Below are 13,410 nucleotides of genomic sequence, written 5' to 3'. Positions count from 1 at the left end.
AGCGAGAGATGACATTGGAAGAATCTCCTTCCACAACTAAAGCATGCTCCTGTTAAAAGGGCCATTGCTCTGATTTAATTGAGGTTCTTTGCATATAGAAATTTTATGTTTATGAAGTTCTATTGATGGTTACTTTTAGAAGTTAACGGACCATGTTCAGATACACCGAGGTTATATCTTATCATATGGATCCATGGGAAATTATATTTTTTCGCAAAGGATGTAGCAGCCACATAATCACCCATGCATGGAAATCGGGTTCAGCAGGTTGTTCAGCAAAAAAAAAAAATGTAAAGAAAAGAAAAAGAAAACAGGTGGAGTGTAGAGGGTAAATGGTATGGAATCTAGTGTTGCATGGCTATAGATTAAATGGACAATGTGTCTGTGTTGGACACACCAGAGTCTTGCACTTCACAGATTTTTGTGGATGCTTCTGTATGATTTCCTTTCTACTTCCTGGCTTACTTGACACAATGAAGAACTAATGTGCAAGATGAATGCCATTTTTGTATCAAATGTTACCTTGTAGAACAAGCAACATTTTTTGCAGGTATGTAATGCTAGAATACAAAAAAAAGGAACTATTTTAATAATATATACTTTTCCATAGATGTGTCAATGAGTCCATATTCTCTCAGTTTGCTGTGTCAGGTTCTTGGACACATTGGATTCAGACTTATGTTTCCATGTCCATCCACTGCTGGACTGGAATCAAGGAATTCCATGCAGTATCTTTTTATCTTACTGCCATATAATCTTTTATTTATCTTCTTCCAGCCAATTTTTAAAATAACAGCTAACCTTGGAAAAAATAATGATATTTTAATGTAAATAATTTTACCTTGTCATCTCCATAAGAAAATAGGGTCCTGTCTATAAACTAGATTGATGGGAAAAAAATTAAACCCCATTTTTGGAAGGCATCCTTTACAATTTTATTGAACTTTATTATTTGGACAATAGCTTCACTTAGTAACACTGTGCAGTGCTCGGATCTTCAATATTTACCCAAGAAAAGGAGCAATTCTTGCTGGATCTGATGCTGATATAATCATACTGAACCCAAATTCAAGTTTCCAGATAACTGCGGAGACCCACCATTCAAGAACTGATACAAATGTCTATGAAGGAAGGAGAGGAAAGGTAATTCTTGTCTTAGTGATTTTTTATTGTGAAGATAGTGGGCTAGTTTTATATCTAGTTGGCTAGCATGCTTAATATCTAATTCATTAGGGTGATTATGACTTATGAGACATATACATGATCTCTGTTAGAGGGGGACAAGATTTTTTCATTCTGATTGAAATGGCGATATCATATATTTGGCTCCTACTTATTCAAGCTGTTAATCCTTCTGATTTATACTAAATTATAGCCTGATATGCTGCATCTCCGTTGACCATATTCCTTAAATAGTAGTAACTGGAGTTCATCTCTCCATTGGTGGTATGTTTTTTTTTTTTTTTTCTTTTGGTTTTATCTTCTCTTTTTCATTTGAGCTTCCTCCTGAGGTGTCATGGCTGGTCATTCTCCCTGTTTATGGGCTTTTGACAAATGTATCACAGTTTTTCTTTTTCTTCTTATATTGATAAAGATTCTATTATTAATCCAAGAAAAAGGTCATAATCTTCTATTAAGTTGCTTATTTTGCAACCATTGAAACTACAGAAACAAAAATAAAGGTAACTGTTTGGTTCAATTGAGGTTTTGACCCATCCTAAGTTATCCTGGTTATTTATTTGACTGATTTGCATATATACTATTTGACCAAGGAGACAACACTTGTGCTCATTAGTCTTAGTAGTGACCTTGTTTGGACATTTCTTGGATTGGCCATAACCCCAAGATTATAGTTGGTAGAAAAATTGACAATTCAATATCTTTACCCTTTCATCACTCACTACTTCATACTCCCATATTTAAGCCCTTGGAAAATAAAATATTTCAAAAGTTGGATTTTAATTGTTTAAGGAATTCTGTCTAGGCCTTGAGAAGAAGATAACGGAAAGTGCTAGAACTTGATAGGATTCCACCAATGGTGTGTGTGAAAACCTTATTTAGTCGTTCGACCAGTAGAGGAAAATCAGTCCTCTCTCTAGTTGACCCACTTGTATTTATCTCCAATAACATAGTTACAAGAAAGACCATATTGTCCCTCATAAGTGATGGGACACATAACTTAAACTTAAATAAAACAGACCCTTCACTCTCAAATAGATAAACCCAAATGACCAAAATACCCTTGTTTTGTGTACTCTAACACTCCCCCTCAAGCTGGAGAGTATATGTCATATAGTCTCAGCTTGTCACAAATATAATCTACTCTGCCCCGAGACAATCCCTTTGTAAAGAGATCTGCCCACTGATTTCCTGAGCTCACGTAAGATGTGGTTATCACTCCACTTATCACTTTCTCTCACAAAGTGACAATCAACCTCAATATGCTTGGTTCTTTCATGGAAGAATGGGCTGGAAGAGATGTGAACAACAGCTTGGTTATCACAGTATAGTCTCATGGGTTTGTCAACGAGAACCCCATCTCTTGTAGCAAGTTCTTCAACCATACTAGTTCACATGTGGTATGAGCCATAGCTCTATACTCAGCTTCTGCACTACTTGCCACCACTGTTTGTTTCTTTCTCTTCCAAGTTACAAGATTGCCACTAAGGAAGGTACAATACCCTGTAGTTGATCTCCTGTCTGATATAGAACCAGCCCAATCAGCATCTGTATACCCTACTATTTCAAGAGTCCCTCCACTTTGGTATAGCAAACCACGACCTGGAGCACCCTTCGGGTACCTAACAATCCTTAGAACTGCTTCCCAATGAGGAATCCAAGGATGTTGCATAAACTGACTCACCATACTCACAGCAAATGATATATCTGGTCGGGTAATAGTCAGATAATTCAACTTTCCCACCAACCTGTATCTTCTAGGATCATCAAACTCTTCACTTGCATCAACACTCAACTTGACATTAAGTTCCATAGGAGTCTCTGCTGGTTTAGCACCTAACAGTCCTGTTTTTTCAAGTAGGTCAAGAACATATTTTCTTTGACATAAGCTAATTCCATGTCTTGACCTTGCAACTTCTATTCCCAGGAAGTACTTCAGCTTACCCAAATCTTTCGTATTGAAGTGGTCCTGTAGGAATTTCTTCAACCTGTCAATCCCATTATTGTCACTCCTAGTTATGACAATATCATCCACATACACCACTAGTAAGATTTTTCCATCTTTTGAGTCATGGCTGAACACAAAATGGTCTACCTGACATTGTTTCATCCCAAAGTCTTTCACTACTTCACTGAACCTACCAAACCATGCACATGGAGATTGTTTCAGTCCATAAATTGCCTTTTTGAGTCAACAAACCTTACCATCCTCCCCTGAGCAACAAACCTTGGCAGTTGCTCCATATACACTTCCTCAATGAGATCACCATGTAGGAAAGCATTTTTTATGTCAAGTTGCACAAGAGGCCAATCATACATAACAGCTAATGAAATCAACACCCAAACTGAACCAATTTTAGCCACAGGAGAATATGTCTCCATATAGTCCACACCATACAGCTGAGAATAGCCCTTTGCCACTAACTTGGCCTTCAATCGCTCCACACTGCCATCTGGAAGATACTTCACTGTGTAGTCCCACTTACACCCAACAACATGCTTACTAGGAGGAAGAGTAGTGAGTTCCCACGTGTGATTGTGTTGTAGAGCAGAGAGTTCCTCTTCCATGGCTTGCCGCCACCCTGGGGAGGTAAGGGCTTCCTGGACAGTCTTGGGAATGGAAACAGATGATAGCAATGATATAAATTTGTGATGAGAAGCTGAAAGGTGAGAAGCTGAAACATAGTGTTAAATAGGATGAGAAGTACAAGTGTGTTTACCTTTCCGCAGGGCAATAGGAAGATCAAGGTCTGAGGAAGAAGAAGCAATGACAAGATTTGTCGACGAGGGTTGAATTGGAGGAGGGACCGGTGCTCTTCTGTGAGTATACATGTGTTTGATTGGTGGCCTCTCAGTAGTTACTGGCATGGGAGGTGAATCTGCAACTGGAATGGGAACCACGGGAAGGGGATCCGCAACAGGGACAGGAAGAGGAACTACGGAGGAAGGAGAAGAAACCACAGTATCCGAGAAAAAAGGAACTGATTCAAAGAAGGTGACATCGGAACACACAAATGACTTATGGAAGTTAGGGTTATAGCACTTATATCCTTTCTGAATCCTTGAGTAGCCAAGGAAGATACACTTAGTAGCTCGTGCATCTAACTTGTCTAAACCAGGCCCCAAGTTTTGAACAAAACAAACACATCCAAAGACTCTTGGGGTGAGAGGAAACGGAGACAAGGTGGGAAACAACACCGAGAAGGGGGATTGAGTTCCAAAGATGGACATGGGCATCCAATTGATGAGGAAACAAGATGTGAGGACAGCATCACTCCAGAAATGCTTTGGGACATTCATATTAAGCATCAAAGACCGAGCAGTTTCGAGGAGATGTCGATTTTTCAGTTCAGCTACACCGTTTTGTTGTGGGGTGTAGGCACAAGAAGTTTGATGAATTATCCCATGGTGCTCTAAGTATTGCTAAAATGGTATTGAGGTGTGCTCTTTGGCATTATCGAAGCGAAAAATTTTAATGTGAACACCAAATTGGGTACGTATTTCAGCATAAAATTTTTGAAAAATAGAGAACAGTTCACTGCGATCTTTCATAAGATAAATCCATGTCATCCTTGAAAAGTCATCAACAAAAATTACAAAATACTTATAGCCATTGTATGACATCACTTTGATCGGACCCCAGACATCAGAATGAACTAAAGAAAAAGGACTTAAGACATGACTATCAACTCTTGGACTAAAAGAGACTCTATGATGTTTCCCAAGCTGACATGACTCACAATCCAAAGATGAAAGATGACTCAAGGAAGGAACCAGCAACTTCAGAGCCTTGAGAGAAGGATGACCAAGTCTGCAGTGCCTTTGAAGAGGAGTAAGAGACGACTAAAAAGCTACTGGAGGGCCACCACCATCAAGGTAATACAATCCACCTGCCTCATGCCCTCCACCAATCTTCGTCCCCGTCTTGAGATCCTGAAACACACAAGAAGAGGGATAAAAGGTTATGGAACAATTAAGTGACTTGGTTAATCTACTAACAGACATAAGATTAAAAGGGAACTTGGGGACATATAAAACAGATGATAAAGACAAGGAGGAGAGATCAACATCACCAACACCACAGATGGGAGATGTAGAACCATTAGCAAGAGTAACTGTTTGAGATGTGGAGGATCGAGAAAGAGAAGAAAATACATTAGGAGTCCCAGACATATGGTCCGAGGCTCCGGAGTCAATGATCCAGTGTGAAGGCTTGGAAGCCAAGCAAGCCATACCTGAATGGGCAAGGGTAGCTGTGTTCTGTTGAGAAGATGTCTGAAGGAACTGCTCATATACTGCACGGGGTACACTCACCATCTCCTTCCTAGAAACACCGGTAGATGTGGAGGGGATCGGGGCAGTTTGTTGACTTTCAGTAGCTGTACCACTACCCTTAGTCACAGCATGGTTAGCCCAAGTGTTGGGTGGACCATGTAAATCATAGCAGAAATTAACCGTGTGCCCCTCTAATCCACAATATGTACACTTCCTAGGGGCATTACTTCTTCCTTTACCACGACCTCCCCCTGAGTCCCAACCTCCACTCCGGCCACCTGCACGGTTAAACATGGGACCACCACGGTTACCTGGAAGTCCACGACCACCACCACCACCTCTATTTCCACAGCCTCCCCCTCTAGTCACCACAAAACCAGATCTGTCTGTAAGAGAAGAATGCTCTATAGACTCAATAGATATCCTCCTAAGACGGGCAAAAACTTCAAGTGAGGGAAGAGCAAACCCCCCCAGTATTTGTGCTCGAACAGGCTCATATTCAGCCTTCAAACCCATCAGAAACCTTGTCACATCAAGTTGCTCATGTTGTTGTTGCTAAATCAGAACATCCTGTGTCAGAGGATGATACACATTGAGCTCATTTCGGATATTCCTCAGACTTGCATAGTATTCTTCCAAGATTTGACTTCATTGCTTCAAATTAAAGTACTCTTGGTACAACTGATACACCCTAGTTGTATTGTCTTGCCCGGAATACAGTTTCTTAGCATGATCCCAAATTTCTTTAGCTGTATCTAGGAACATAAAGTTCACGCTAATTTTTGATTCCATGCTATTCCACAGCCATGTCATTATTTGTGCATCTTCCTGTTCCCTGTCACTAAACCCTAGAGAATCAGAGGAGAAATCACCTCCACAGATTTTGCCTATTTTACTTTTTTCTTGGCTTTTAAAAACACCTCCACAGATTTTGCCCACAACACATAATTCTCACCATTCAACTTAATAGATGTCATTTGAACATTTAGGTAATCTGGAGAAATCATAATGCCTATTTTATTGTCATTCCCATTTCCAATCGATGCCATCTTAACTAATTCACCTTACCTCACAAAGAAATCACTGCTATATGTAGAGTATTCACCTTCAAATATTCAGCACAACCTCACGCACTTCCACAAAACTTATCTCACTTTCAGCACCACCAACTTCGTCAAATACACATTACATATCAAATACAAAAGCTGAAATCACTCGATCATTAAATCAAACACCTGTACTGCACATTGCAGAACCACTCACACACCAAATACAAGAGCTGAAATCACTTAGTCATTAAATCAAACACCTATACTGCACACTGCAGAACCATTCACACACCAATTACAAGGGCTGAAATCACTCAGCCATTAAACCAAACACTTACACTTTACTCTGCAGAACCAACTTGTACTCAGCTGAACACTGTTCACCCGAACCTGTTCTCTTCATACCATCAAATAGAGAGCTTCCTACCAATCACCACAAACAGCCACTGCACCACAAACCGGAGGCATAAAGGCCTCCTATAGAGAAAAACGACCACTCCTTTTCAACCTTTCCCTTAATCTCCCAGTGGTTCTTGAGAAATCTGCAAAACCCTAGAGAGGAGGGCAATAAAAAAAACTGGGTAAACCAGAATAAAAGAGCAAGACGAGCAGATCTGAACTTGTTACATGCACTCTGATACCATGTGAACCTTATTTAGTCCTAGGTTACAGTAGAGGGGTTCGGCCAGTAGAGGAAAATCAGTCCTCTCTCTAGTCGACACATTTGTATTTATCTCCAATAACATAATTACAAGAAAGACCATATTGTCCCTCATAAGTGATGGGACACAACTTAAACTTAAATAATACAGACTTTTCACTCTCAAATAGATAAACCCAACTGACCAAAATACCCCTGTTTTGTGTACTCTAACAGTGTGGATATGCACATGGTTCGCAATATTGACAGTATTTGGTGATATATCCCCAAAATATCCCCATTTGCCAGGTGGCGATGCAAAATCTTCCGGGAATCTTTTTTTTTTCAAATATCCCTGATGTTTTTTCGATATGTTAGCGATATTTTCAGACTTCATTGATAGACTATATATTTACAATTTACAATTTAAAATTTAAAATTTTAGTATATTATAAAAAAAATTTCAAATATTTCATTAAGACCATCATAATTAAAAAAAAAATCTAAAGAAACATTAGGAAATTGATGATTAGATAATTGGCTTATTACTTTGATATGATTCACTTACTAAGTCATCATAATTCAAAAGAAAAAGAAAAATGCATATAACTACAAAAGAGTATTCTCAATCTAATCAAAACATATAATAACTGTTAGACAGTTTTGTATGCCCTTAGCTTCAATCATTTTGATGTACTTTTGTTATTTAGTGGAAATAAATAAAGTGCATGTTTGATTCATGTTGTTTGGTTTAATTCTGTGTAAAACCCTAAAACTGGACATTTGTAGAGACTCATGTTAGTTTTAAATGTTCACAGCCGTTGGATAAGTCTGGGGAGATTTATCCTGCCAAGGCTGATACTGGTGTGCCACCAAGTGTTGGGATGGCCTGTCTCAGCCATCAGGGTAAGACCCGAGGCACATACAGCATGGGATTACTTGAATCCTTGAACCGGACCAGATTTCCAGTCTTGCCCTGGACCTTGGAGATAGATGGGCAAAACTGGAAAGTTACACCTGACCCCTAGACTCGATTATGACACTTCACTAGGTGCTGGATCAGGCTGCCTTTGATATGCCAATCAGTGAGATCCTTAGTGGGGATCAAAACCTGGGTATGTTGGGGCAGTTTGAGAATTCATCTGAGTGGGTGGTCATAGTGACAGAATCAGCCACTTTGTCGGACAAAGGGTAATGATCGGGAATGCACTCTCTCTGATGGAAACCAAACTGCCGGCAGTTGATTTCAATCGTTGGAATTTTGTTTTTGCAAAATTAATATATTTACATATATATGTACGGTTTCAAAATGTTTGCAAATGGTTTTAATTCCCGGGATCCATGTGAGAGGAGAGTGCGGCACTGTTCCTTGCAGCCGAGGGAGAGGTCCTCTCTTGTCGGGCAGTGCTTGATCATTAAGGGCTGAGAGGTTAAGTGTAAGACCATTTAGGATAATACCTGATGGGCTAATCTTGCACCTGCCCACAGTCCCTGGGTTTTTATAAGATGGCTTGGCCCAGGGACCACTTAATGTAAGTGTTGGGCCCATAGGGTTCATACGATGGACTCAAGGGGTTCATTGAGATTTTCAGTGAATTTGGCTGGGCCTTGTATTAAAGGCTGGGCCGAACCCATGTGGCTGGTGTGTAGATCAATGCTTGGGTCCCACGCCATACAAAGAAGCCCAACTGGGCAGCAGATTGGAAACTAATTAAACACTGAATACTTAATGGGCCAAAAGCCCATTTCGAAGTGGGCTGATATGATCACCCATCAATGGGGCGAATTTGAGATTGAAGTTAGCAAAAAGGATTGGGCTCTTAGCCTTATCCACTCTTAGAGACCAAATTCAAATCAGATTTGAATCTGGTAACCTCCTGATAAGATCAGGAGTAAGCTAACTCTATCTGGGAAAGGGATTAAGATTATCCCCTATCCAAATACTGATTTGGATTGGGATAACTCCTAATTAGGAGATTTCTTAATCAAGAAGAAAAGAGAGGAGATTTTCGAATGAACCAAGACAGGGAAATCAGATTTCGATCCAAGAGGTTCTGGTAAGCAAGAAAGGTTCCTGCGAATTGAGATTAGATCTCATTCTCTCCAGAAAAGAAAACAGTTCAGCCTTTTCGTTTCTGGAAATCTCCTCCTGCCGCCGCCATCTGCATTGTTGCAAGATTTGATCTTTGCAGAAAAGAAAGTCAAAAAACCAGTTCTTGACATCAGTCTTGCAAGAAAGACTGAAAGAATTCAGTGTTTAGTACATCCAGGGGATTCTTGTGAAGGATCCAGTGTGTAGGACGCACCCTGCTGGTTCTGTTCCATCCACAGCTGTGTCATCTTCAGCAGGGACAGATCTTGGAGCATTCTTTGGGCGTGAACACCAACTTTGGGAGATACTGCTTCTCCGGATCAGGTATAATCCTCCCATTTATCTTTTGGTACAGATCTGGTTTGATTAGGGTTCAAGTAGATCCTTGAATATTGTATTCTAAATTCAGGGAATATGATTCCCAGTTGGGAGAAGGTAGGAAATTTTTGAAATTCGCCCCACCCATTCCGCAACCTTTATGGCGTCCATTAGATGGATCCTACCATTCTTTCAATAACAATAAAGACAAAAGTTAAAATGGCAAATAATTGACATATATAAAGAAGAGAGGATGGATAAAGACTAGAAAGGAAATAGAGAGAAGCATACCTATTACAGTCTCTTAAACTTTCCTATTTGATTTATATAGTTCTTTGCTATGGTTTTGAGCCTTAAATGTACAATTGTATTTCTCCTAATGATCTCTTGAAGGTTTTACTAACTGATTCTATGCTTCTAGAAAACTTTCCTGATTTTTTAAATTTTCCAAATATCTTAGTGAAATTGGAAAAACACACTTGATTGACAAACTCTAATGAAATAGACTCCAAAGCAACTCCTTGAAATGGTACTAAACACTTGTTAGGCATATCCAACATGTATATCTCATTCACATCATGACTACTCCCAATCATCTTCCAAACATCAGGTCCTAAAAAACAAAATGGGTAGGAAAAATGTTATACTACAATTCATCGACTTTGTTAAGCTACTAACATACAAAAGATTAGTGTTAAGTCTAGGAACATGCAGAACAAAGGATAAAACAAGAGAGTCTGAGGTTCTAATGTCTCCCTTGCTTGAAAATGAGCAAGGGACTCATCAACAAAGGATATCTTTTCATGGACAGAAAGAAGTTGGTATGAGATAAATAGGTTAGACATGCTAGTAATATGATTAGAAGCACTAGAATCTATAATTGAAGGGATTCTATGATTACCTGAAAAAGTCGCATGGTTTGCAAAAGCGCAAATCCTGAGTGAGCAAAGGCATATATAGAAGTGTTGCCTAAAGAATTGGAAGTTGTAGTTGTAGTCTCCAAATGATTTGAAAGTCTTTCGTACTTCTCAAATGTTGCCTTTACAACTGCCACTTGTTCTATAGTTGACTGATTGACTCCTCATTACCACACCCTTTCTCACCCTCTAGAATAGGAGCCACATTTGCATTTCTCGTCTTTCCAGTTTTCTTACTTCTATTGTTGTTTCAGAACCTTGCTGGTAAAAGATGTGGGTGTAATTTCCCACAAGTGTCCTTTGTATTCATGGGCTTCATACAATATTCACACACCACTTCTTTCTTAGTCATCAGTCCCCCTAGACTTCATCCTTAGATGTGCAAACGGCTCCAAATATCAAGGTAGTCCTACAATTGTACCTACCACCTACTCTCTTATCATGGCATATGCTTGAGCAAGACTGACTTCATCCTTTGCCAAAATGTTCTGCCTAGTTATGTCAAACTCAGGGTTGAGTCCAATGAGAAACTTATAATCATTCATGGAGAGTGGGAGACGAGAGAGAGAGAAAGAGAAGGAAAGGGAGATACGATTGAGAGAAAAAGAAAAACTATCTCTGGCTGCCGCCAGTTCACTATTTATATTAACTTAATAAAAAAGAATATAAATTACAAGTATGCCCTTGGCGGCACACCCTAGAAACAAACTAATAAGAAAAAAGGAAAAATAACTAACTGATAGTATCTTAAGAGGACAACCTACTAACATCAACTATAAAGTAACAATTAAATAAGCCTTACAACACTCCCCGTCAAGTTGGGCTGAATATGTCTATCATGCCTAGCTTGTCACATAACTCATTGTGCTGCGAGTATGGAAGCCCTTTTGTGAGGACATCAGCAAGTTGTTCCTTGGAGTTGACATAAGGGATGCAAATTTCTCTTTTTTCCAATTTTTCCCTTATGAAGTGTTTGTCCACCAAAATGTTCTTGGTCCTCTCATGTAGGACAGGGTTGCTGGCGATGTTTATTGCTGCCTTGTTGTCACAGTAAAGAGACATAGGATTATGAACAACAACTCCAAGCTCCCCTAGAAGATTCTTTAGCCAAAGGACTTCAGCCACCCCATGTGCCATAGCTCTATATTCAGCTTCAGCGCTTGACCTTGCTACAACACTTTGTTTTTTGCTTTTCCAGGTCACTAGGTTTCCTCCCACAAATGTGCAATACCCACTCGTGGACTTTCTGTCATCCACAGCACCTGCCCAATCAGCATCTGTAAAGACTTCCACCTTTAGGTGATTATGTTTACTGAATAGTAGACCTATTCCGGGATATTTTTTCAAGTATCTAAGAACTCTCTCTGTTGCCTCGATGTGTGGTTTCTTAGGAGAGTGCATGAATTGGCTTAGAACCCCAACTGAATAGGCAATGTCTGGACGGGTCATGGACAAATAAATCAGCTTTCCCACCAACCTTTGGAACTGTTTCACATCTTTCAGAGGTTCACCATCACAGTCACCCAACTTGTGGTCAACATCCATGGGAGTATCTGCTGGCCTTGCACCTAATTTGCCTGTGTCCTGTAATAGATCAAGGGTGTATTTCCTTTGAGAGATAAAGATACCCTTTTCTGAACGGGCGACTTCAATCCCAAGGAAATACTTCAGGGGACCTAGATCTTTCACTTCAAATTTAGATGCAAGGAATTGTTTCAATTTTTGTATTTTTGAACTCCAACTTCCTGTAATGATGATATCATCCACATATACTATCAATATAGCAACCTATTCCTGACATCTCTTCACAAAGAGTGCATGATCAGACTGACATTGTTTGAAGCCCATCTGCTGAATTGCCATGTGAAACTTACTGAACCAAGCTCTGGGAGATTGTTTTAAACCATAAAGAGACTTTTGCAGCTTGCACACCTTATTTTCACTTGCCTTGGCACAGAATCCAGGGGGTTAAACCATGTATACTTCCTCCTCTAAGTCACCATTCAGAAAAGCATTATTTATGTCCAGTTGATGCAATTCCCAGTCAAGATTAGCAACTAATGACAGGAGAACCCTAATTGAGTTCATCTTAGCTACTGGAGCAAAAGTCTCATCATAGTCAACCCCGTACACTTGTGTGTACCCTTTGGCTACTAATCTTGCTTTGTACCTTTCAACTGTTCCGTCTGCCTTTTGTTTAACCGTAAACACCCATTTACACCCCACGGGGTCTTTCCCCTTCGGAAGATCCACCAATTCCCAAGTTTGATTTTTGTGAAGAGCATTAATCTCCTCCTTCATGGCATCTATCCATTCGGGGCATTTTAAGGCTTCTGCAACGTTTCTGGGAACAGGGATGCAATCAACTGCAGATAGGAAGGCTCGGTATGAGGGGGGGATGTGATCATAGGAGACAAAATGGGTAATGGGGTGTTTGGTAGTGCATGACCTGACTCCCTTTCGTTGAGCAATAGGAATGTCAAGGTCATCCACAGTAGGAGTAGGGGTATCAGTAGGTGCAACAGGGATTGGACTTACCTCCTGGGAGTCTAACGGTGTCGGTTGCTCAATGTTTGGCTACTCCACATCTCTATCACATTGTTGATCTCTACAGCGTGTACGTTGGAAGACACGAAAGGGAGCAAGGTCCGAAATAGAAGGAAGAGATACTTGGCGGACCTGAACCTGCTTCTCCTCTTCCACACTACTACTCTCCCCCTGAGGAGAAGCAGGGAAGAATGACTCAGACTCAAAAAAGGACAAAAAAGTTATGACTAATGGGATCAAAGTACCAATACCCTTTTTGAGAGGAGGGATACCCCAGAAAGATACAAGGAATGGACCGAGGGTCTAACTTACCTCGAGATGGAGACAAATCATGGACAAAGGCACGACAACCAAAGACTCATGGGAATGGAAAATAAAGGGGATTGAGGGTAC

The 13,410-nt window shown here is 40.1% G+C and overlaps 1 protein-coding gene across 2 annotated transcripts in view; it reads left to right on the top strand.

Moving 5' to 3' along the window:
* Positions 1 to 13,410, top strand: part of PYD2 (pyrimidine 2) — a 56,524-nt gene that overhangs the window by 34,505 nt on the left and 8,609 nt on the right. For both annotated transcript variants that reach the window (XM_010249180.3, XM_010249179.3), the window contains exon 12: positions 987 to 1,143. In XM_010249180.3, the coding sequence (XP_010247482.1) occupies positions 987 to 1,143 (157 nt within the window). The remainder of the gene's footprint in view (positions 1 to 986; positions 1,144 to 13,410) is intronic.

Source organism: Nelumbo nucifera, chromosome 7 (genome assembly GCF_055504915.1).
Source record: "Nelumbo nucifera cultivar China Antique chromosome 7, China Antique-T2T, whole genome shotgun sequence".
Taxonomy (NCBI): domain Eukaryota; kingdom Viridiplantae; phylum Streptophyta; class Magnoliopsida; order Proteales; family Nelumbonaceae; genus Nelumbo; species Nelumbo nucifera.
Note: the sequence above shows the minus strand (reverse complement) of the source record. Positions and strands in the feature narration are given on the sequence as shown.